The sequence below is a fragment of the Phalacrocorax aristotelis genome, chromosome Z (genome assembly GCF_949628215.1).
Source record: "Phalacrocorax aristotelis chromosome Z, bGulAri2.1, whole genome shotgun sequence".
NCBI lineage: Eukaryota > Metazoa > Chordata > Aves > Suliformes > Phalacrocoracidae > Phalacrocorax > Phalacrocorax aristotelis.
Genome location: NC_134311.1, coordinates 62756648 through 62782158, shown reverse-complemented (window position 1 = coordinate 62782158; position 25511 = coordinate 62756648). Strand labels below are relative to the sequence as shown.

At 38.4% G+C, this 25511-nt stretch overlaps 2 protein-coding genes across 4 annotated transcripts in view; one reads left to right on the top strand and one right to left on the bottom strand.

The window, feature by feature from the left end:
• The window catches only part of MTREX (Mtr4 exosome RNA helicase), a 47713-nt gene extending 31857 nt beyond the window's left edge, over positions 1-15856 (top strand). The window contains exons 17-27 of the mRNA XM_075079047.1: positions 625-797; positions 1100-1168; positions 5298-5426; positions 6567-6677; positions 6961-7149; positions 8763-8926; positions 10346-10451; positions 11700-11756; positions 12174-12336; positions 15225-15329; positions 15629-15856. Coding sequence (XP_074935148.1) covers positions 625-797; positions 1100-1168; positions 5298-5426; positions 6567-6677; positions 6961-7149; positions 8763-8926; positions 10346-10451; positions 11700-11756; positions 12174-12336; positions 15225-15329; positions 15629-15681 — 1319 coding nt within the window. The 3' untranslated portion in view covers positions 15682-15856. The remainder of the gene's footprint in view (positions 1-624; positions 798-1099; positions 1169-5297; positions 5427-6566; positions 6678-6960; positions 7150-8762; positions 8927-10345; positions 10452-11699; positions 11757-12173; positions 12337-15224; positions 15330-15628) is intronic.
• PLPP1 (phospholipid phosphatase 1) overlaps positions 15736-25511 on the bottom strand; it is a 65311-nt gene continuing 55535 nt past the window's right edge. For all 3 annotated transcript variants that reach the window (XM_075079050.1, XM_075079049.1, XM_075079051.1), the window contains exons 5-6: positions 17965-18141; positions 15736-16181 (exon numbers count right to left, since the gene is read on the bottom strand). In XM_075079050.1, coding sequence (XP_074935151.1) covers positions 16056-16181; positions 17965-18141 — 303 coding nt within the window. In that variant the 3' untranslated portion in view covers positions 15736-16055. The remainder of the gene's footprint in view (positions 16182-17964; positions 18142-25511) is intronic.

Sequence of the window (25511 nt, the reverse complement as noted above, 5' to 3'; positions counted from 1 at the left end):
ATGCAAGAGGGTGAATTGGTAGAGAGGAAAAAGAGACGTTTTAATGTGTCTTTTATTTATGTTTACTAGTGGTATTACCAGTGTGAGAGAATGAAGCGTGTTGCTTATAATAAAGACTTATTTGCCTAAATAAGATGTAAAAATGTTGGAGGAAGAGAAAAATTATCTCCAACTGATAAAATCAGAGCCTAAAACAGGTTAGGAATAATATCTTCTAACAATTTCCCTCTTATTGGAAGACATCCTATTAGAATATTCTTTGAACAGTCTTGTTTTCATAGGAGGAGGTAGAAGAGCACTGGTAGGCAGTGAATACCCTCGCACAAATCATTGCAAGTTTTTGTGGGACTTCTGTGCAATCAGTGTTTCCTGGACAATTGGGGATCTAGTCTTCTCTGTTTTCTCAACATGTTTTTTTTTTTTTAAATAATTTTTAATATTTAATTTTATATAAATAAAATTTAATGGCCACATTTACAGCTTTTGGGCTTTGCAGAGAATGGATTATTGCAAATAGGAAACAAATGCCAAAAATGACAAAATACAAGTTGAGTAGATCTGAAGGTGAAACACCGCTTTCTAAAAAAGTTATTGATTTCCATGAGATTTTACTTTTTATTATAGGAGTGAATAATTTGGAAGGACAGTACAACAAAATAGCAATTCCCAATGAAGAAAATGTGGTCATATACTACAAGATCAGACAGCAGCTTGCAAAACTCGGTAAAGAGATTGAAGAATATGTTCACAAACCAAAGTATTGCTTGCCCTTTCTACAGCCAGGAAGACTGGTAAAGGTAATTTGATTTTTATTTTGTTTTGGTTGTATTACAAATCTCTACCTATCCATGAAATTTGCAGAGCTAATCTGTGTCTGCCAGTTTACTGTCTTGAAAAATTCCATGCATCACACTGAGCAACCATTTTGACTTTTGTTATGTTTCTTTGTTAAATGTTCAACAATGAATTATAATAAATACTGTTTTCATCATGAATAATACTCCATGACTGCTGTTGTAAATATCAGAAATACAAAAAGATAGCTTGCTAGGATGTGATTATACATGGGTTATGTTATAACATCTTGTAATATTTTCAGGTGAAGAATGAAGGTGATGACTTTGGATGGGGAGTGGTTGTTAATTTCTCTAAGAAATCGAATGTTAAGGTAAAATATAGTCTCTCCATTAGAAAAACATATACCTTACTGCTTTTTTGAAAATAAGATGAAACTCTTATTTTATTTATAGTTTTCAAAGGCAAAAAAAAAATTTCAGCCCAAATTTACAAAAACTCAGGCCTTCCTGAAGTGCAAGTATAAAGAAAAACAGTATGGAAGATGGGACAAACTCTAAGCCCTGTGTTCCTTTTTGCCTTTTGGCATATTTATGGAGGAAATGCTTGCTTGTTTCTGGGACAAGTAGTTCAAAGGTGCACTTGACACTACAAACATTTCAAACTATATAGTTTGTTTCTGAGACATCCCCAACAGTGCTACACTAAGCCGTTGATGGGGAAGATACTATGGTATCTACTCTCAGAAAATCTATAGGAGCTGTAAGTTAGTGTTGAGAATGTAGGGAGACTGACATCTGGCTCTATGTAGAAGGTTATCTTAAACGAGGGAATTGTGTCTTGAGTCCTAAGCTAGTGCATGAGATGTGGAATTGCTTTTCCTCTGACGTTGCTGTAGAGTTGAGGCTTGGGGAGATAAAATACAAAGAGAGCAAAACAATAGAAATGGATTCGGGGAAATGTGGAAGAAAATACAGAGGGCAGTGATGTAATAGAAGTCAGATTTGTTTTTCCTTCCAAAACTCCATTTTTATAGTTGGTCTCCACATAACCCCAGAGATTATGTTTGGTCTCCCTTTCAGAAATGTTTTGACAGGCTACTCTGCTGGCTAAATTAAAACCTAAGTTTAAAGTATTTTTCTGTGGTAGCATTTTTGCTTTAATTTTGGCAGGAGAGCATTGACATTAATTAGTGGGTCTAAATGAGAAGTTGTGTTTGTCAAGTTCTGGTGGTGCCTGTACATTGTGGCACCTTTTGGTGCTTCTCTAATATATATTCATTAAAGAGGAAATGAGAAAAATGTGTGCATACAGAACTTATTAAAAGATATTTTGTTTTGGTTTTCCATCTTCCTTTTCAAAGTCACATTTCTTTCTTTTTCAAGTTGGAAAATTGGACTGTTACTGCTATTGCTTAAACTTTTGCTTCTAGACTGCTTTTTTCATAGAGCCGCATGAGCAGTAAAGCAGATCTCTCTCTCACCCCAGCCTTCTATGTAAAATTGCCAGCTTCTGTGTCACTGGAGGCATTTCTTCTATCTGTGTCATATTTTATCCACATATGTATTTGCCTCCCCTATCTGGCCTGTCTCACTTCTTCATAAAGCCTTTAGGTTTGAATGTTAGCTTTCAAATTGTAGTCTGTTCTGCAAGGGATGGCTCTGGCTCCAGCAGCACTATTTTTCATTAAGTCACTTCAGCAGCTGGGTTGAATTTTCCCTTCTGAATTCTGTGGAAAGAATGACAATAGGTGCTGAAAATTACGGAACAGACTTAAAGCTATGTAGCTTGTAAAATTGGCACAGAAAGACTAGTTTCTATGAGCAGAGGCAAAACAAATGACTTAAAGAAGCTGTTATTTACCCATTTTATTGTGTCTGTTCAATACATTTTTGTCCTGGGTACAGATGCACTTTCCCATTACTGTTTATTGTATACTTAGTGACTATTGAAATATATCACTATTTTGCCTTTTCTTTAAACCTTCAGCCACCTCTAAGCTGTGACAGTTCTTTGGATTTGCTTTTAGGAATGATCTTGAATTCAGTCTGTATTACTAGTTTTTCTTCAGTTGTAAATTTTTCTTCAGTGTATCATAGTTTCTAATAAGGTCCTTTTTCTGATAAGGAATATATGTAATTAAGATTAACGTTTAGAGTTTTAGTATGTCTGTATTTCACTGAGTAATTCTCTTTGTTCATTGCAGCGTGAAAGCAAAAGCATGAGTCATTGCCAGTTATGTTAATTGTTAATTATATTTAGATATTTTTCCAGCGTAGTTTCAGGATGCAGTGTTCCACAAAATTCTGAATGCAGATAGCACTTTATCCTGAATTACAGTAGACAGAAGAATTTATTTGAAGCAGTGGTGCTTTCTATATGTTGTACAGTATAGTAGGCAGCAAAGTAGCTATTTCCTTTGGAATTCCTAAAAAGACCCAAATATTTTTGAGTAATACATTTTATTTCCACTAGATTGTGCTAGTAGTATATGATTTTTATTGTTGTGCTGTCCATAGTCCATATTGTCATCTGATCCCTGATTCTAGACATCAAATTTTTGTCTGTTAACAGTTATTGATATTAAAACTTGAGATGCTGCAATTTGGTCTTCCTTGTTTAGATGATTATAAACCTTGTATATAAAATTTAATTTTACATACTTACCTATTTGTGTTTGTTGATAATGTTTACTGTATAAACATTGGTTTTAGTGCTGTGTCATGGTCTTTGAATTTTCAGTGAGTCTGAAGGAGAATCTGGGAATCTGAATTTATCTGTGTCATATTTGTTGACTTACAGATATGATCATCTGTCTTATCTTGTTTTGTTTCCAGGCACATGAAGTAATAGATGTTTCAGGGCAAATCTAAAAAACTTGATATGACAGACGTGTCTGTGACTAACAGATTTTTACAGGATATTCTAGTCTCCTTCTACTCGTGTATATAAAAACACAGCTGTTCCAGTTCAACAGTTTAGTACTTAAAATGTTGTAGGATACCCACTGAAGGGAACGGTACACATTCAAAAAGCAGTTATAGATTGTCACGTCTGGTCAGAATTGGCTACAATCCATTGGTATATGTAAACTTATAGAGAGTGATATTAACAGCAAATGTTAATGACATTTATACTTCTGCTTTAGTAATAAGTTTACAATACAGTTACTGATAAAGATATTTTTGCCCTCTCATCATTTTCTAGATCTCTCCAATTCTAGTGTTTTCTGCAACATATACGTGCAGAAACTAGGAGTTTAGTCTTCTTTGTTCAAGTCAGCATTATGCTTTTCACAGCTTTGGCTGGATACTGATTTGGTATATGTGGATATTATTTTAAAATTCTAATTCAGAGAACAGCAGTGGTATGGGTCTTGTACATTGCTGTGAGTGCTTTCTGCAAATGTAGGATAGAATTCAGAGTAGCAGTTATTTTTCCCAGCAAGTGACTGCATTTCTTGAAAAATTACGTATGCTGTAGAACATGATTTTTGCATTTAGTTTATTATGGCAGTTTCTTATAGTACTTATGAGCATCTCTTAGAAGTGCTATCTGGCTCCACCCTGCTTTGCATACAGCAAAAGAAAATAGTAAGTTGTAGATTTGTAATTAAAAATATTGCCCAATAAAACTGAACTGAGTTAGCATGGGATTTTGAAAAGACTGTCCTGTTTTTCTGTCTGTCTTGTATTTGGAAGCAGAGAAGCTTGTACATAGTATTTTAAAAGGTGATGTCTGCCATCAGTGTTAGGCCTATAACTTAGTTCTATTCAAAGTCATAAAAATATCTGCTTATTGTAGGAGTGTATTTGAGCAACCCTAGTATGTACTGATCCAGTCAAATAACGAATGTCAGGTTTTTTTAAAGGAGTCTATAATAAAGATTATGCCTTTGCGAACAGTAGTCTTTAACCACCACAAAACTGCACGCTTGTGTTCTTTAAAGGAGCATCAGATGTTAGGTGTGCAGTTTGGGGTGTATGAAGATGTGGCCTACAAGGTACAGCTTCATATTTGCTGCAGATACAAGCTGTTATGCTTGCAGGATTTTTCTGTGGTCTTTATTGTCGGGGGAAAAACTTGAGCTTGCAAACCTGCAAATGAAAGGGATGCCCCAAATTTTGTTTCTTTTTAGGCAAAGTTCAGTACGGCTAGCATGATGCAAATATTTTTAATTACTGTTACAAAAGATGTTGGCTTACTTTGAAAGACCTACATCTAGAAGAAAAGGCAGAAGAACCTAAAGCTGCAAGTAGGCTTTAGGCTACACAGGCAAGGGAAGATGGGGAAGGGGTAATTTTCAAGTGTGTTTTTCCATGTGAGAGATCTTTCAATTAATACTGATTCAGTAGTTTTTAGAATATACTGCCTCACTGAGCTGATACTCTGTCAAGCGTATCATACCTTTAAAGTTGAATAAAATCATACTTTTTCCTTCCATTGTTGCTGGTATTTTAAAGTAACAGTTACAAACCTGTTTTCTTCTGTGCTCTCAACAGCCAAATTCTGGTGAATTGGACCCATTATATGTAGTTGAAGTACTACTGCACTGCAGCAAAGAGAGTTTGAAAAACTCTGCTACTGAGGCTGCAAAGCCTGCCAGACCTGATGAGAAAGGGGAGATGCAGGTTTGTTACACATTTATTCTCAATAGTTTCTTATAAATGTTCTCAAAAGATTCTATTTCCAAAGCATTTGCAAACTGTGGTAAAAGAGGGATTGATGCATTAAGGAAGAGACAGGAGCTGTACACCTCACTCTGCTTTCTTAAACAGTTGCTGATTTCACTGAAGAGGAAACTTTCAAGTGTGAACAAAATACTTGAGTGAATTTGTTACCGTATAAAAAGTGCTTTGAGACTTAGTTACTGTTGTGTTTTATATTTCAAATCAGTAGATGTAAGGCAATAGCAGAAATATAAACAAAGTTATAAAAATGACCTACCTATGTGATTAAATCTGCAGATGAATAAGTGTCTGTAAACTGTTTTTCTTGGATACTTGTGCAGGATTTTGTGGGTAATGTGCATTTGTTCTACTAGATTTGAGAAATTAGAATTTTGATAATTATTGACTAATAAATTTTAGCAGTGCTGTTGGGCAGATACTTTTCTTAGCAGTATCTTCTATCTCTGGGAACAGAATTAGCTTTTCAGACCCCTTCAGGTCTCCAAGGCTTTCTCATTCTAAAATTAAAATTTAAATCTCTAGTAAAAGCATTTGCGCAATTTAAATTTTTTTGTTTGAAACCCTATGTCAAGACAAACAATTACAATTTTCAGATCAGGGACAGTTGTTTAATTTGTCTGGATGGGTTTTTCACAAAGTCCATTTAAAGCCTGAGATATGGTATTGATTCTTCATGGTGTCTTCATGGTTTTGATACTTACAGATATGTATTTGCTGCTTTGGCTTTGAAGTTCTCTATTGTTAGCATTCCTAGTTAGGTATATAACAATAATTTGGTTTGGATCATAAGAGTTATTCCAGTAGACAAGAGGCAAGGTAATAGAAAAACTCAATTTTTTTTTTCTACTTGTAGCCTCTCTCCAGATTTAACCGAATACAGAATTTTCCCATTTGGACAAACTTATTTTCTTCTTTATTGATACTTAATCTCATTATTCACATCATCTTGCTTCCTGATGTTCATTTACTCACTGCTGTGTCTCTGTGTACTCAGTTTTCCTTTTCCTTTGTGAAGTTTTGCAATGGAACAGTAATAATATATTTTTTACAATTTATCAGTAAATGCACTCTTTTTGATAGGTTGTTCCGGTTTTGGTACATCTTCTCTCAGCTATCAGCAGTGTCCGACTTTACATACCAAAAGACCTGAGGCCTATTGACAACAGGCAAAGTGTGTTAAAATCTATACAAGTAAGTTCCATTAGGCTGTGTAAGCTCTCTGCTGGTTAGTGTCTTGAACGCAAGATAACTTGTTCTAAAGAAATTAATCTAAAGCTTTTATCACATCTTCAGCCTTATTGTTAAAAGGGGTTGGAAGCCATGATGTATGTCAGTTGTTTTCCTCATCAACAGTAATTTTAAACTAGTTTTGAAAACTGCTGAAACATCACATAACAAACTTACAGTACTGCCTGCTGTGTCCCTATAGTTGTGCCAGCTGATACTGTTACTAATCTTACTAAATTCCTTTTAGGAAGTACAGAAGCGATTTCCCGATGGAGTACCACTACTAGATCCTATTGATGACATGGGCATCAAAGATCAAGGACTAAAAAAAGTAATCCAAAAAGTAGAGGCATTTGAGCACAGGATGTATTCACATCCTCTTCACAATGATCCCAACTTGGAAACTGTATACAAACTTTGTGAAAAAAAAGCACAGGTAAAAATACAAAACCAAACACTATAACTTGTGTGTCCATAGAAGGGCAACGAAGATGGTGAAGGGTCTGGAGAACAAGTCTTGTGAGGAGAGGCTGAGGGAACTGTGGTTGTTTAGTGTGGAGAAAAGGGGGCTGAGGGGAGACCTTATCGCTCTGTACAACTACCTGAAAGGAGGTTGTGGTGAGATGGGTTTTGGTCTCTTCTCCCAAGTAACTAGTGATAGGACAAGTGGAAATGGCCTTGGATCGCATCGGGGAGGTTTAGATTGGATAATAGGAAAAATTCCTTGACTGAAAGAGTGGTCAGGCATTGGAATAGGCTGTCCAGAGAGGTGGTGGAGTCACCATCCCTGGAGGTGTTCAAAAAACATGTAGACGTGGCACTCCAGGGTGTGGTTTAGGAGGCATGGTGGTGTTGGGATGACAGTTGGACTTGGTCCTAGAGATCTTTTCCAACCTTAATAATTCTATTCTAATTCTATGATCTATATTTAGCTGAAGAGAGAGACAGTAATAGTTCCCTTCTTAATTACTTTTCTTTTTATTTGCAAAGCCTAAATAATCCTTTTTAAATTAATAAACCCAAATAATCAATTTTAAATACAGTAAAATTATTGAATCTCACTAACAGACTGGCTGAGTCAGTGGTATGCCCTCTATTGATACAGATGGGAAGTACATCTGAAAAGAAAACCAGAAAAAGTCACCAGGGATTAGAAGGTTACAGAGGTACCACTAGAGTCTTTTTCACTGGAGAGGCATAGCACAATAGCATGTAGGTAAAGTCTTCACAGATAACTGCAACTGGTAATTTTCAATATGCTCACGCAGAGCTAAGTTGAATTGATGGGCCTTATTAGCTTGGGGAGTGTATCATACAAATTGTGCTGCTGCTTCCTGAGCTGACTCTCAGCCTGGAAGCAATACGCTTATCTATTTTGTATAGAGACATACCCTGCTAGACTGAAACTGGTTGTGCGCAAAAACAGCTCTCGTGTTTTCATGCTCGAGAAAACAGGATCTCCAGGAGTCTCTTCACAGAAGTGAGGTAGTCCTGGTATGGTCAGCACAAAGTTGTATGTGGTAAGACCTGATGGATGAAGCAGACTTCTGCAAGGGTGTCTGCACTGTGCACCCTGCTGTTGGTGTTGCCTGTGACTGAGATAAACTATGAGACACTGGAGAAGCTCTAATAGCAGGAAATAATGCCTTTGGGTTACATTTGATTGAATACTTCATTAGCTGAGACATAGTACAGGTCTCAGGAGACAAGTGCTCATTCCTCAACCAAAGATTTCTTCTGTTGTTTCTTGGTGTCTTCTGGTTGGGATTTTTTCACGTGCTGGGTAAATAGCTTAACTTCCCAAACTTGCCAGTCTTTTATGGGTAGGTGGAGCTGTGGGTTTTTGTTTCTGTTTTTGTTTGGGGTGTTTTGTTTTGTTTTTTAAATTTGTTTTAAACCTTCCTCTTAGTAGAGTTAGATGAGTAAGTGTCAACTAGTATGTCCATATACCATCATTCTGAGGCCTTTATGTAAATTAAACAATGTCTTTAAAACAGTTGCATCTATTAAACCAGCAACAACATGTGATTTCTCTCCTGACCCTACCAGATTGCTATGGATATTAAAGCAGCAAAACGAGAACTGAAAAAAGCCAGAACTGTCTTACAAATGGATGAACTCAAATGCCGCAAGCGTGTTTTGAGAAGGCTGGGGTTTGCCACATCTTCAGATGTTATTGAGATGAAAGGACGGGTCGCTTGTGAAATCAGCAGGTAACTGGCTTCTGTGCAAAATGATTATTTTCATGAATACACACTTTACTGTCCTCACTGAAATTAATATGTCATGTTTATAAAGTTCTGAGGCCATTAGAAGATAGATTCTTCAGAAACTATGTGATCTGTGTCATAAAGGGAATATACTGATTGAAGCAGTAAAGATAGCAACTTAAAGGACAAAATAATACAGTAGATTTTAAAACTAAAGTGTGGACATGGAAAATGCCAAAACAATGGCGATTTTCCTACACAGCTGAGGCAATAGTGTGTGTTTTCATTTAATATTGTACATTACATGAGAGGATGGTCTCAGCTTCTATGGTTCCACTTCCCAGGACAATTAGTACAGAGTCATTCACAAACAAGGGTAACGGTGATTGTCAGCAATTACCAAGTGGCTGACAAGTTTGGAATACAGCTTAATTGCTTCCCCTAGGGCTGTTGGAACAAATCTATGGAAGTGGTGAATTTTACTGTAATACATTTAGCAGATATGTATATATAGAAACATATCGTAAAGATTCCACAGAAACTGATGAATCAGATTTTAATACTTCAGAGTGTAACTCAGATTTTGGCAGAATTGTGTATTTTTAAAAGTTACAGTGATACTGTACCCCTTGCCTTACAGATAGTTTGAAAGATGCTACCTATATTTGTTCAATATCTAATAACCTTTTTTCCCCCCTGGAAAATTTGGTAGCAAATTGGGAAGCTTAATGAGAATTTTATCAACCTGCTGACTTCCAGGAACTGTTTGCTGAAAGTTAAACTTTTCTTTGTTAAAAAAACCCCAAAACAAACTACTTTTTTTTTTTTTTTTTGCCATCCCATGCATTTGTCTGATAAACTCCAAGAATAACGGTGTAGTCTTATCAACATTTTGATGGTTTATTGAAGTAGTATGTTTGGATTTTGTATCCATGTCGTGTACACATAAATTACAATTTATGATTAAGTCTTTATTGTACAAGTAAATTGAAGCAAGTTTGTTCCTCTTTTCAGTGTTGGAAATATCCAGTTGAATTTTCTTTGAGCAGCAGCAGTACCAATTTTAGTCCCTTTCATAAGTTGTCCAACTGTCTGGTTCTTTTCACTCTCTTGATGTCTTGTCTGATAAAAACTGAGAAGAGAAAAGCAACTGTTTATTCTAACTTCTATGAACTATCAGGAGAGGTTTTTGTAGTTCAGTAAGAGCTTTCAGCTTCTTTAAAATACTGACTGACTCACTTACTAATTAGCACCCCCCTCAGAAAGCTAATATATTAGTATTTGGTGTTCCCATGAGAAAATTAAGAAGCTATTGTTTCTTACCTATATCCAGTTGCTTCACAAAGCAGATTAATAGTACTTAATTTTAAAATCACATTTCAGTAAGTCTTTTCCCTAAGCTTCCTTCTCTTTCGCGTTTAGTGCTGATGAACTGCTGCTGACAGAAATGATGTTCAATGGCCTCTTCAATGAATTATCTGCAGAACAGGCAACTGCACTGCTAAGCTGTTTTGTATTTCAAGAGAATGTGAGTTACTTCTTCAATTCGTGAATTCTAGACATTCCTGTCTACCAACAGTATTGTTTATAATTCAGCTCCAGAAATTGGTCATAACAGTACAAGCCATTGCACATTTTAATCCTTTCCTGAGGTGTTTGACATGAACTCCCATTGAACTTAACAAAAGCATTGCAGCTTCAGTGCTAAAGTATCTTTCCTCATGAGTAACACGCCGAAAGTTGTGTAAAATTGCAGTTGTGATGAATCTACAACTGTTTCCTCCTCATGCAGTGAAGCAATATTAATAGATTCTCAGCATACGTGTGTGTATGTATGTATACACACACATCCTTAAAATTTAAAATGCGGAATGTTTATTTTATGAAAGAGGTTTAACAACATCTGATCCTACACTCAAGGGTATCTTTAATTCTGAGGCAAGCCAATGTTACGTTATTTAGACAGTACCCTTGACCTGTTGATGGAAATGCCAGTAACACATGGAATTAATACCGAAGAGCTGTTAAAAACAGACCATATGTTATTAAAAGCAAAACCATTGGCATTTAATACCAGGTGCCATTTTTTTCCCACCTAAAAGCTTTATAGAAGTTTAGTATCATCAGGAAAATACAGTAAAAATAAACTTCCATATGAAATATTACTGCAGACATTATGAAATATTACTGCAGATATTACTTCAGGTTGATTCTAACTGTGAAAAGCACATTAGCAGCAGATGCTCATGAATGACTTTCGTTAGCAGAAGGGATGCCCAGCTAAGCCATTTTTAGTTAGAATATTGTAGTTCACTCAACAATAGTACTCTGGTCTAAACAGGTAGGACAGAAACGTTGCTGTATTTGAAAACCCATATTTTCATGCATAACCACTGATGTTTAAGTTATTAAAAAGCATTAGCTTTTTAGATTCTTAAAGAAAATATTGTAACAGTTAAAGTAGTAAATGATCAGTATTTTGGGAGTTCAAAACTAGGGAACACTAATAGAGGGAATTTTGGAAGTATTCAGAAAGCAAGTGGGCTTTTTTTATACTGTTGGCATACTGTACAGAAAGATTTCATTTTCTGGTTTAGTTCGAGAAACAAGTGCTTGGGGAATTCAGTAAATTTCAGTGTTTGATACCAGGTTTGAGAAGTCATTGGAATAACTCAGGGTGGCACTAGCTTCACATTGAACTTCTGTTTTTGCATTTAATGTGGTGTAGAGCAAATGTGTGGGAGCGCATGAGGTGATTTAATGTCTTCTTTTTCAGTCCAGTGAAATGCCAAAATTGACAGAGCAGTTGGCAGGACCACTTCGGCAAATGCAGGTAATGTGCTCACTGGAAATCTGTTCGAGCTCAGGGTTAATGTTAACTTGAGTGAAGTGTGTGCGTAAAGTATAAGCAGCACACGGTGAAGACTTGATTTTGGATCATCAGTGAATTTGTCTGGCATTGCATGTGGTTTTGCAGTGTGTTATAATGGGTTATCTTGTTTGCAAGAAATCTTTTTGCTAATTTAGAACTTGCCTTTAAAAACTTCTATAAGCTTGCTTACTACACTGCAAGTTGTTAGTGCAGGCAGACTTAATGCAAACAGTGGTTTACTTTCTGATTCTGGATAATTTCACACTAAAAAGCAAACTTAATCCTGTATGCAGTACCTAATAATATGCAAGCCTTTCTATTGGTTAAACACTTAACCTGTTTAAGTATATTATAAATCTAAAATATTTTATTTTAAAGGAGTGTGCAAAAAGGATTGCCAAGGTGTCAGCAGAAGCAAAACTGGAAATTGATGAAGAAAATTACTTAAATTCTTTCAGACCCAACCTAATGGATGTTGTGCATACATGGGCAAATGGAGCTAACTTTGCTCACATCTGCAAAATGACTGATGTCTTTGAAGGTATGTTAATCAGTTCTTCTTTGGAGGTGTGAGATAGTAATTCCGTATCATGGAATGACAATTCTGAATAACCTTATAATAGATCACAAAATTAAGTAAGTCACATGTATTCACATATCTGCACGGCTGAAACTAAGTGGAAAAATTGTTTACTATATATGTTAATTTATAGTTTTGCTGTTGATAATTTAGAATCTATGGAAGACTAAAAGGGATATCTCTACATTTTAAAAACTTTCTCTAAAACTCATAAATCCTAAGTATTGCAGCAAGAGGTAACACTGTCTTTGCTCGTTGAAGGAAAAAAATATGTTCCAAGTGCTTGCCATTAAGAAGTACAGCTCTTGCACTTGTCCTCATTACAGTTAAGTGTTTTGTTTACTCAGCAAATTGAATGTTCCTCCTGCTGTCTTAATGATGACAGAAGCAAGAGGTGGTAACCAAGTCTGTGCTTTGGATGGCTCATCACAGCAGTGCAGTGCAGATATTTGAAAAGCCTAGATGTAACCTGTCACCTGGGCTAATTTGGTTCCTAAAATTGGAGTACTAGAAATTGCCCCTTGAGGAGGGATACTTAGTTTTCATTATTTTAAAAGTAGAATGACTTAAAGCCCAGATACTTTGTAAAAAGACAAACCATCCACCTGAAGGTTAAACGATAATGACAAACCTCATTTCATCTTTTACCAGCTGTGTTGAAAGTTGAGAAGCACAGTAGGATGGGTGCACCAGTCTATGTGTAATGACCGATATTTGAAAATCCTTCTGTGAAGTCGTTACTGTCACCATTGTCTTGCTCTCTCAAATGCTGTTTTCTTGTTTGTACATACACTGTTGCAAATGGGAGCCTTTAAAACAAAGGAATTCATGCACTTCTGTAATCCAGTGCATAGACCCAGGAACTTTCTAAAGCAGATTGCCTGCGAGCAACAGGAATCCTGGCAGTCTTTGATTCTGGGTTCAGCAGATTCCTCCTATTGCATTGAATGCCTGAGCCTCACATCTGCTCTAGAGGCACGCTGAGGATGGTGAACACACAAGAAGAAGCAGGAGCTGGCTTCTGTTTTTATGTTGGCACTTGACTGTTCAGAATACACAGGGCAGTAATGTTTTCCATTTATCATATCTGGGCTATCCTAGCCAGCCAATGATGCTAGCTCCCTCAAAACTGGATGTTATGGGCCTATTTTGAGAAGTTCAGCTCTTGTGGCAGGGGTTGATGCATGATTTTTTCCTTAACTTGTAATAGGCTGGGTTTCTGTACTTTGTCCGAAAAGAAGGAAAGCACTTCAGATGTCCACTGCTTACCTTAAATGCAGTGTGGTGTTGCTAAATCCCAGGGGAGCTTGCCCTGGCTAGCCAAGTCGCTATAGTGATGTCAGAGAAATAAAAAACAGAATACAAAAAAAAAAACCCAAACCCTAAACAAAAACCACATAATGAATCACAAACCAAAAACCACGGCATCCTTATTTTGATCTTAAGTAGACATTTTCATTTTAGGTATTAGTGCTTCTTGTCTCAATTTTTATTGAGGTTGTTAACTTAAGGTACATCATGATGGCTTATTAAAGCTCTGAAAGGAGGTGTATTTTTCTCTTTGCCTTTTGGGCAATGTGGAATTAGCAATAATGAGTTTCTTCTCACTTTCCCGACAGCTTTGTAGAAAGTTCTTTTCATATGGATAGTTTTTCTCCAGATATTATGCCTTGTCTAGAGCTAGTATTTCATTGAACCACAGAAAGGCCGTCTCGTCCAACACCCCTGCCATGAGCAGGGACATCTTCAACTAGATCAGGTTGCTCAGAGCCCCATCCAGCCTGACCTTGAATGTTTCCAGGGATGGGGCAGATACCACCTCTCTAGGCAGCCTGAGCCAGGGTTTCTCCATCCTCACTGTAACACATTTATTCCTTCCACATTTCTATCCTCTTCCAGTTTAAAGCCCATTTACTCCTTGTCCTGTGGCAACAGGCCCTATTAAAAGTTTGTACCTATCTATCTTTGCTGTCTTTTTATTATCTTTTCAGTACTTCCCTTTAAGTAGTGAAAGGCAGCAATAAGGTCTCCCTGCAGCCTTCTCTTCCCCAGGCTGACCAACCCCAACTCTCTCAGCCTGTCCTCACAGCAGAGGTGCTCCATCCCCCTGATCATTTATGCACCCTCCTCTGGACCCGCTCCAACAGGCCCCTGTCCTTCCTGTGCTGAGGGCCCCAGAGCTGGACACAGCGCTGCAGGTGGGTTCTCACCAGAGAGGAGCAGCAGGGCAGAATCACCTCCCTCGACCTTCTGGCCATGCTGCTTTTGATGCAGCCCAGGATACGGTTGGCTTTCTGGGCTGTGACTGCACATTGCTGGCTCATCTCCAGATTTTCATCCATCAGCACCAGGTCCTCAGCAGGGCTGCTCTCAATTCCTCCATCCCATATTTATTTACCCTATGAGAGTTATTTTGCCTACAATAGTTTTGACTGTAGCTGTGAGACAATACTGTTTGCATATTGGTAGAAGGGCATAAGGATTAGGGCTGTTTTGTGAAACGTACTTATTTTGATGACTTAGGTTGAGCTCATTCTCAGTAAATATTTAAGTTCAGTGAAAATATTCAACAACTACAGTGGTATGTGGTTGCAGGCTGAGCTTGTATGCATTACTGCAAGCATGCAGTTGAGTTATAGAGTGGTCTATAGACTCTGAAGTGGCACAGGAGTAGTAAGGTAAAGCACTTTCTGTCCCACTGCCTTAAGACATATGGCTGTTCTTACCCTTGGCTTCCAGATAAATTGAACAAGGTTGAAGGAGAAACTATTTGCTTTGGTCCAAAGTGGGCTCAAGCAACTGAATAGATCAGTGACAGTGGATACAAAGTTTTCCCTCTTTTTATACAGGTAGCATAATTCGTTGCATGAGAAGGCTAGAGGAGTTGCTGCGGCAAATGTGCCAGGCTGCAAAAGCCATTGGAAACACGGAGCTGGAAAATAAGTTTGCAGAGGGTATGTACTTCAGTATAAGTAATTCTAGAGAACATGAAAGGGCTAGTAGGGTGTGGGTGAGTGATTTGGTAATAGAATCTTCTGGTACTGACTTCATGGTAAACAGCATCATTGCTGTCTTTCCAGATAACATCTCTGTCACAAAGTTTGACTTAAAGAGGTAGTGTTTTGATGCATACTGACCATTTAACCAAGTTTGCGACTGAAAACAGATGTACAGTGACTTCTTGTACTGAAAATAGTGATTGTGTTTGTTAGTTGTAACTGCTGAATAGTAATATAGTTTTCCTTTCTAATAGGGATTACGAAAATCAAGAGGGATATTGTGTTTGCTGCAAGCCTTTACCTATAACAGAAGCTATCATCTAAAAACAGTACCAGAGTCACGTTATGGAACAAGTTCATATTAAGTGACTATTTCATTTTAATGGTGTGTATTTAAACCACAGTTGTTTCAACAAGGCATGTACAAACAACAGTGTATGTATAACTGTTACAACATTTTTAATAAAAATTTACAATTTGAATAGCTTCTTTCTTTTAAGCAAGAATTTGAACCAAGAGAAATTTAAAGTTTAGATATACAATAACTGGCAGATGTTACTGTGTACAGGTGAAGTGAGCATCCAAGAGCAGCAGCAGTCCTTTAAAGGCATTGACTTATATTACATAGTTAGCCTGGTGAAATTGTTTTCAGAGAGCAAGACAGGCGAGGTGGGTCATTCTTCATGGTTGATGATTGCTGCCAAAGTGATTTCCATTTGTTGGAGTCTCATGTAGGGTTGTGTGGGAATCTTCTTTTGGCTGAAATGTACATCCTCTCACTTTGAAGAAGTCAGACACGTACACAACCTAAGTGAACAGAATAGTGTTAAGCTCCTGCACTTGTGTAAGTCTTTGAAACAATGGGTAAGTGCTTTTGCAGAAGGTAGATTCCATGATCAGATTAAACCATTAGAAAAGAGTTACAAAATCTCATAGAATTCTGGCATCTGTTCTTTCAATAACTTTTTCTCCAGCTATTACCCCCGTCCCATTGACCACTTAAGCCATCAGTGGCTAAGCCAAATTCAAGGCTGCTCTCACTGCTTTATCAGGTACTGCTTCATTACAATAGCCATAGTTTCAAAAACTTTAAATGAAGGAGCAAGGATCTCACAATCCCTTCCCACATCACCTCTTCCCCTCCCACTACAAAACTAAGAACTGCAGAACACTGGGAAGCAGAAGAAACTCACTTCCACACTGAAGGCTGGCTGGTGACCCAGCATGATGCTTCAGCTGCATACCAGATGAGTTTCATCTCCCACTTAGTGCTGAATTCACTCAACTCACTTTTGTGCTCCATTTGCAGTTGCTGCCCCAGCATGCTCTTACCTCAGCTTTCTGTTTCTGGTGGTGAACTCTTCAATTCTTTCAGATGAGGTTTGTTTTTGTTTTTTGTTTTTTTTTTGGGGGGGGGGGAGGGGGGTACTTTAAAAAATAATTTCCTCACCTTTCAACTCTGTTCATTGTATTACTTATTTATTCTAAGTGATGCTTGGTGATACAAGAATAATAAGATACCCTCTCAATCATCCAACACTAAACAAGTTCACTAAACTTGTTTTCCTCATAAAATTGCCCTCAGCTCTTCAATCCCTGATGTTTCTCATTCCCTGCGCTCCTTTTCTTAGAAAACAAGGTTGTATGAAAATGAGGGGCAGGATTATGTTTTAGTCAACATGCAGCCATTTAGTAACAGCTAATGCAGTAGGTCAGGGTTTCCCAGAGCTGCTGCAAGCCTTGCTTTGATGACTGACTGCACCAAGTAAACAAAGCTTTGTCTTGAAATGAACCAAATGCTTCTGACTTTCAGCTGAGAAAGTCCAAAAACTTGGAGGTGGTTCTTCCAGGTGAGCCACAGTTCTTGGTACTGCATTCTTCAGTGTGACCTCAGTTAGCTCATGTCTCTGAACCGGAAGTCCCTCTGATCTGCCCCTTCTCACGGCTGATCAACCTTGGCACTCTGATGACAGCCAGCACAACTGGTGCCACTAAGTCAACCAGGCCTACAGCTCCAAGTTTAGGCGATACTCTCTTCCTGGGGATAGCTTTTCACTCATCAGTACAGCTACAGCTAAGCTTCACATGCTGGTTGTTGTGAACACCATTTTAAAATGCATACAAGTGAAGGGTTTTAGTTTCCCATCAGACTGAAGAAACCAGGCTGTATGAGCTGGCAGACAGAGACTTCCATGCTGTCCTTATCCTTAACAGCCTTTTTTTTTTTTCCCTGTTTACACCATTCTCCTCTGCCACTGTACTTGAGATTTAGGATTTGGCTAGAAGCAAAAAGTATGGCTATATAGAGGCCCACATAGTTTTGCAGATCACTCTTTCCATCACGGTTATTTAAAAAGCTCTAGGACAGGGACAGTGTCATCATCTAACAGCTGAATCAGCGGCTCATCTCATCACTGGCCCAGTGTCTGCCTCACTCCCCATATTGCTCACCCAGTTCAAGGCACTGTTTCCCCTCTCCAGCAACTTTCAAAGCATTAGGAAGAGTCTGCTTTCCTCTGGACACAGCATGCAGTTCTAAAGTGCTGTTTATAAAAGCAGCATTACACAGCCCCCCACAGGAATTACTTACAATGAGCACAGCTACCACTGCTCCCTGAATGAGTCCTGTTAAAACATCACTCCAATGATGCTTGTAATCAGAAACGCGTGAGAGACCCACATAGATGGATGCAGCAATAAGACCAAATTGTAGAGTAGGTCGTACAAGTCTTGCCCAGTCTCCTTTCATTCTGGCCTGAAGGTAAAGCTAATAGGAAGAGAAAAACCATTATAAAATGCAGTAAGTAAAGAAGCAGTGATCATGTAAAATTGCGTTGGGTCTGGTCAAAGAGTTGAGTTGAAATTTACGTTCAGAGACATGATAATGTCCACAACTGCTTTGGGTGCTGTACTCTCACAAGTGTGCTACGGCAGAGTTCAATAGTTAGTGCTGGTCTTTGTGTTTTTATATATAAAACTACATAACACCATTATAGAGATACTTGCTTTATTGGTACCACGTGTGACAAATGACTATTTTCAGGGTAAAGTTACTGCTAATACCAGAGACACTTAATGGTTAGAATGAATCTAGCATTTTACTTCTGCATTACAGTTAAGTCCTATATATAAAAAAATTTCGCAACCGTCCAAATTTACAGTCCTCTAAATATAGGGAGCCCCATCTTGCTCTGCGCAGGGAGACCATTAAAATCTTTACTGAAGTTTACATTTACTATACATAGAGCTGACACGTTTTTAACTTCATTCTCAGTTCCAGTGACCTTCGGTATTATCAACTTTTGGCATAATGATTGATAACATCTAGGATTGCACCCCTCAGTCATCACTGGTGTACTTCACAGAGCTCCATCTGCTGCTAGTCCTTTTTAGCTGCATATTAACCATGTTACCACTCTGGTAAGCAAGTGGTTATGTGCAATTCCCAGGCTTTTGCTCTCCCCTCAGCTCTATTTATGTTGTGTATATATGTGCTTTTGCTGTGCTATCTCAAATGTACAGTATTTAACTCTTATTACTTCCCCATCTAATCTAAGACCCTGCTTTTGTCTCCTCTAGTCTGTCTAGGACAGACTTCTTATTTCAGCTGTAAGAGGACCTTCTCCAAATCCACCCTGTAAACAATTTAATTTATTCTGGAACTTGATCCTGTCACCAAAAAAAGGCATCATAGTTACCATAGTTACAGAGAAGAACAATGCAATTGGAAGTTATATTTAACATTTCAAGTATATCTTTTCAGTACCATCTAGGAACTTCAGGTTGAGTACAAAATCTTAATAACAGTCTTGTGAAATTGTAGAAGCGAACTAAAACACAGGCTTCAGGCAGGAAGACAGCACACTAAACTTCTGGTAAATCCCTCCATTGCCAACTTCAAAAGCCATGGCTACCTTTTAGCAGCATTACACTTACAATGTAAATACAGGCACAGAGCATGCACTGTGCATGCAAAGGTGCTACGTTCCGAAGTTAAACACTCGGGGAATATTTGGTGGGTTTCTGAGTAACATACATCATAATTTTGGCATGCTGACTTTTTCAGATACAAATGGAGCATCAAAAAGATCAACCCTAGCCATAACTGGTTTTCTGTAATAGCAAAGTCAGGGTGAGATCAGACTTTGAAGAAGCCATAGCTAAACCTGAAATGGAAAATAACTTTTCCCCCTCAAGTGGTGGGCACTGCACATTTCTGGGGACCTTAATTTCACCACTAGGGAAAATATTGTTTCGCCACTTCAAAAATTGGCTGTCATACAGTTCTTTTAACAAAAGGTATTTAATGCTCTTACATGAATACTACTTCTGTTTTTACAAACAGTAGACCAGAACACTACCCAGGTGCGAAATGGAGCACAGGCAGGTAGCCTAAAAAGAGCTGGCTAATGATTTGATATGAACTCTCCTTTCTTCCTTCTCCATTCCCCTAAACTCTGCTTAAGACAGCTAAAAATACCTGTAATGAAGTTTTTCCATGTAAGCATTGCTGGTACTTGTCAAAGGTGTGTAGTCGTATTAGAAAGAAAAAGGGTTCTGCAGCTGCAGATAGGTGGGAAACCCGGTTTACTTATGAACAAAGTAAGAAAATGAGGCAAGCCACATAAAAAGCAATCTTGGAAAGATGGCAGCCCACAAAACCAAATGACCAAATGAAGTAGTCTTTGAACCTCCCTTATGCAGCATGTATTCAGATTTTCTTTATGCTTCACAAAGCATCAGACAAGAAACTTGGATTTAACATCTACGTGAAGACTTAATTTCCTTATTAAGGGCATAATCTCCAGCCACAGAGAAAGTGTGGAGCTGCTTTATCACCTGCAGAACACATGCAGCTGGCTGCAGGCTTCATCAGTTCTAGGTGCTTCTGCACACCACCAGCTCTAGTAGCTGTACAGGAAATGCCCAGTGCCCTTCTTGCACCAGCAGATGGATTTATATTGTTCTAAAACAAGATGTGAGAAAGGTGAGAACTCATACCACAAATAAGCGTCAATATGACTGATCACTGCTGTGTTTAATTTGAGAAACAGCAGCTGCTGTTCTGGTTACAATTGGTTTTTTTCTGGGTTTAGTTTTGGGGTTTTTTTTGTTCAGCTGAAAGTAATTGCTTATTAATGGCTGCAGCAATGGCAAATTCCGTGTTATTTTTAAGTGGGTAACTTCAAACTGACACTGCTTTTAATAGGCTTAGGCAGTTGTGCTCCCCCACAACAATCTTTCCTACTACCAGGACTCACTCTTAGAAAGACAACAGCAAGATGTCTGGGCTGAAACAGGCCAGCAGGACCACGTAGGAAAATAAAGCAGCCAAAGAGAGGAAGGAGCTTTTGCCTTATAATTCCATTAAGTACAGAACCAAGATTGGTGCCAGAACTATGCCCAAGAGTCCTTTATGTAGCATGTCCTTAAGCAGTATATGCACAATACAGAGATGTCCTGGTGTTACACTGCATTAACACTTACTACCATTTTGACCCTGTTGACTAAGAGAGGGCAATGACTTCAGCCTGTTTACAGAACCCCTCCCGGTACGCACACCATGCCCCAGGTTCTTCTGCTCCTCTTTGAAGTCATTTACAGCACAGCCTTAAAGAAGGGAAACAGAAGCAAATCCCTGCCTGGCTCTCCACCGAAGTCTCTTTGCTAGAAAAACAAACTTTAAAAGTAATGCTTGTAATCTACAGAAGCAGCAGGAACTTTAGGTTCTTTAGATTAAGGTTTAGGAACTTTAGATTAACATCTGGTTAATACTACTGTAACGCTCCTTACCAGCATTTCACTTCTTGCTGAGAAACACATTTGTGAGCTTATGAACACAGGAGGAGCATCCAGAGATGCTCTGGTAGCAACGCAGTCCTGCCAGTGACAGCGATGTGACCGTGATTCACTGCCATCCTGTTCCTCAGTATGTCTCTCATCATTTGGTAACGTCATTCAGCTATCATCTATTTCTCTTCACTCCTCCATCCTGCTGTTTCTCATGTTTGTTTTATTCCTTTTTTTTCAAGTGCACAAATAGATTTCATAGAAACTTTCTTGTAAGGGGATTAAATAATCTCCAACTTTTTTCCCCTACTAGCTAATGCTTACTCTATAATGGAAGTATGTTCTCTACACCACACACATCCTGAACACAAGCTTCTTAATCTATGATCTAGTACTTCATTTCTAAAAATAAACATAGGAATGAAGAGAAACTCACAGCCACTTTGTGGCTTCTTGCAAGAAGCCACAGACATGAACGGAAGAGCCTCTGCAACTGGAGAATTATTTGCTAGCCTTAATGTTTCTAGCATACCTTTCAAGTATTTGCTCTTCCACCAGAGCAGTATTAAAATACATATACACATGCCTGACTACCTAATTTTAAAGTCCAGTGACTTTTATTTCCTAACAGCTAACACCTCACATCCCCAACTTAAGGGCACAAAATTCTTTTAAATCTACCAAAACCTGCTCACTCCACTAACTGAGGTCATATTTCAGATATTTAGTTTCAATACTTAGAACTCCTTGGTCATTTGTCATTCAATACCTTCTCAGCTTTTTCCCAAAATCCTATTAGACAAAAATTCTGTGCTGCAAACTGTTTTGCCTATTAAGGTATGGGAAATTCTCCTGCACTTTCAGTCCTCCTTCGGCAATGGAAGTCAAAAGGAAGAAAGTTTGGTGGTTTTTTCCCACACACAGGAAGAGTTTTACTTGCACCAATTGGTTTGTTCTGTTCACTTCTTGAAAATGGATTGTCTTCAGTAGGACTTGATGTTTCCCTGGTATCAAAAGGCCCTAGTAATCCCATTTCCTACAGGTGTCCTGTTCTGCCCTAATGAACAGAAACACACTTTCCCTTTGGAAATGTACCTATTTTCCTTCTTATCTTTGTCTCATCAATCTTAATATACTCATAGCATCATGAACTTGGTAGCAAAACAGAGAGAGAAAATGGTTTTCCTACAGAGAAAACTCCCCTGTGACACAGAGAAATGAGAATGCTTCTCAATTTGTCTGAGTACAAATAGTCAGAGTCTGGAGGGAAAACAAAGGTGCAGAAAGTAAATTTTCTTTTTAAATAAGACCTGCTTTGAGAGACCATAGTAGCTGATACAAGTTTTGGGAGAGCGCAACTAATAGCATTTATTTTACTTAGCTTAGCATTTACCATTGTGTCTAACTTTGATTTCATGAAATCTGCCTGAGCGTTAAGAAAAAGCCCTACGGCAGTACTGTTTGGCTCTTAGCAGGCACAAATCCTAGTGCAGTTAGTGTTTGGATCCATGACTGGTCACTGCAGAAAAGCTCATACTTTGAAGCAAGTCTGCTAATGCAAAAAGTCCCAAGAGCCACAGGCAGTAACCAGTGCTGTGGAAATCCACCATAAGGGTTCTTCCCAAACCAAGCAGCTCTGCAAACAGTAATGCGTGAGCCACCTCGAGTGTGTGTACACACGCATATTGTTGGCTTTGGGATTTCTAGCGTGGAGGGAGGGGATATAGAGGTACTATGTGTTGGTGGTTTTGTTAATGCGGCAGGGGCGGAAGGAAGAAGGGAAAGTACAGGACCTCCAGTATTTGAAAGTCTTCAGAAAAAACAGCCTCAGAGTAACTAATATGATAAAAGATGGGGCAAAATTCTCTAGGAGACATGGGATTAGGAATAAAGGCTGAGATTTGTAGCACAGGCAAATTCCACTTCTAATGATATCCCAAGGACATCTTTACAAGACAGTTCCTCTACCCCTCGCCCTCCTCCCCCTCAGCTCCTAAGACTGGGAAGTCTTCCATTGGGAAGCTGAGTAGGTGCACGGAGCACCAAAGTAACTATCCACCCTCCAACTCCATCAGTAAATAAGCATCATTGCTTTTTGGTGAGGAGAGGGCACTCCAGTAACAATAGTACTAGCACCCGCATATCCTTGTTATTCAAACAGGATCTTCCAAGAGAACGGAAGAGCTGAGACATTCACGCTGGATTCTTGCATAATGCTATAAAGCAACTGAAAACTAGTATTTACACAGATGATCTGCCATCTCCCTGTTCTAGTCCTGCTCAACAATCCATCAGTACAGACCAAGACACACCTCCACTGCTCAGACTAGGCAACAGAGGGAAAAGCCCCCTTTGGAGATCTTCCAAGCTTTCTACTTCTATGAAGGTTTGCAAAGTAGCTCTTCCCTTTCTGCATGTTACAGGAAACTTTAGAGATTCCTTTGTATAAAAGCTAGTTTCTATAAAAGCTATTAATCATATTTCAGCTAGTACAAACACTGGAATTTAAGCAAGTGTAAGAAATACAGGCAACAGTTTAAAAATTTGAGTTCTGAGCACAAAAGAACCGCCAAGAGCCGTCAAATGTGCTGAGAAATAACCTGCCATATACAATCTTGTGTTTATGCAAATATTAGGTGCAAGTGCAACGGCTTGTTTTATACCTGTGAGCACTGTATCTATGAACAAACACAAAGCTTTAGGCATCAGCCAACAAACACTGCCTGCAAACGAAAATCAATATGCAGTTTGTTTCATGTGAAGCTTGATGTTAATATGGATAATGCCTATGCCATGTAATTTTAAACACAGGCTCATATCCAAACAGAAAACTGTATTATAAAAGCACTACAGAGATGTAGCAGAATGCACTACTCATGAGCTGGGGTTCTTAAAAAAAAAGGAAGAAAAAAGCAACTTTAACTTTGAGGTTATTTTGCCTTTTTAAGGAGATCTCCTTTTCCTATGATCGTTTATATTTATGATCCCTGGTATATCTGCAATATTATCAATTCTTTAGTTTTATTTTGATTGGGCAGAAAACAAAGGAAAAAGTAGCAACATTTCAGAATTAATTTCTCCCCTTCCAGTGAAGGAAAAGAATGTACGTTACTTCAAGGTGGAAGCATCTCTGGACTGCTGTTCAGAGGAATGAGTCTACCCCTTTAACTCTAACCATGTATTCCTGCTGACTCCCCTGTTCCAGCTCTCATGTCTAAACAGCCCTATGGTGAGCTGGTAGAGGGAACTGATCCACTGGACAGCTGAATTAAGGGAAAAAAACAACCAGGCTAGGGAGAAAAGGCAGAATATATACTAGCCTGGCTACTTTAAGATAGCTGCATGCTGCTGAAAAAAGGCAATTGGTGTGCAAGAGCTGCCTCCTATGCAATGGGAAAAAAAATCCTGTCTGTTACTAATAGTAGCCTAACTCTCAATTCAATATCAAAAATACAACCAATCTATTCTGTACAGGCACTTCCCAATGGACAAGTAATGTTTTTTGGGTTTTTAATTCTCCAGCCTCAACTTGGCTGAACATTGCAGAAATAATTGTTTATTGACATCATTTTACCATAAAGCAGGATAAACAATAACATTTTATTCCATTGCAAACGCTAACACTTGGCTCCCTTCTGATGAGAAAAAAGCTAGATGTGTTCCTTCTACTCGGAACAAGCATGTTTCTGTTGTGTCTGCCAAGTTAGAAACCTTCACTAGAGGAACACAAGTGCAGCAAGGTATCACTTTCAGCTCGGTCCTACAGGAGCCAGTTCACAATCTCATCACTACTGACAGCCAATGCTCCCAAGCAAACTGGAGAAGTTGCTTTGTTTGCTTACTATTAAAAAGTCTAAATACCATTATTAAGAGAGCATTAGGATCACATACTGAGTAAAAGCACAAGCGTCTCCATACTTGAGCCTCACAGCATGACCAGTTACCCTTCATTTTTTCATCTCTGCTTCAAGTAAGATGCTTGGTACTACCCCCAGCTACAGCCAAACAAGACATTTTCAGTAACATGTCTTTTCATTAGTTTTTGAAGCCTACATAGTCCACTTTCATGTGGGCATGAACACATCAAGGACTGTTCTGCAGCTCTAGCCGGTAGCATTTAGGAAAGTAAAGAAATACTGCCATACGAACAGACATACCTCGAATACTGTGTTAAAGGCTCCCAGGCTCATATTTGGGTACTGTTTCGATCAACCTCCCATCCCAATATAAGCAATTAAAGTACGAGATTTCAAGAGCAAAGCTTGACTGGCACATTTAGAAGCACAAGTACAAAAAGCAGCCTAAACCCTGCTTTCACTTGTGTTTAGCCTATGATCTCTCTGCAAA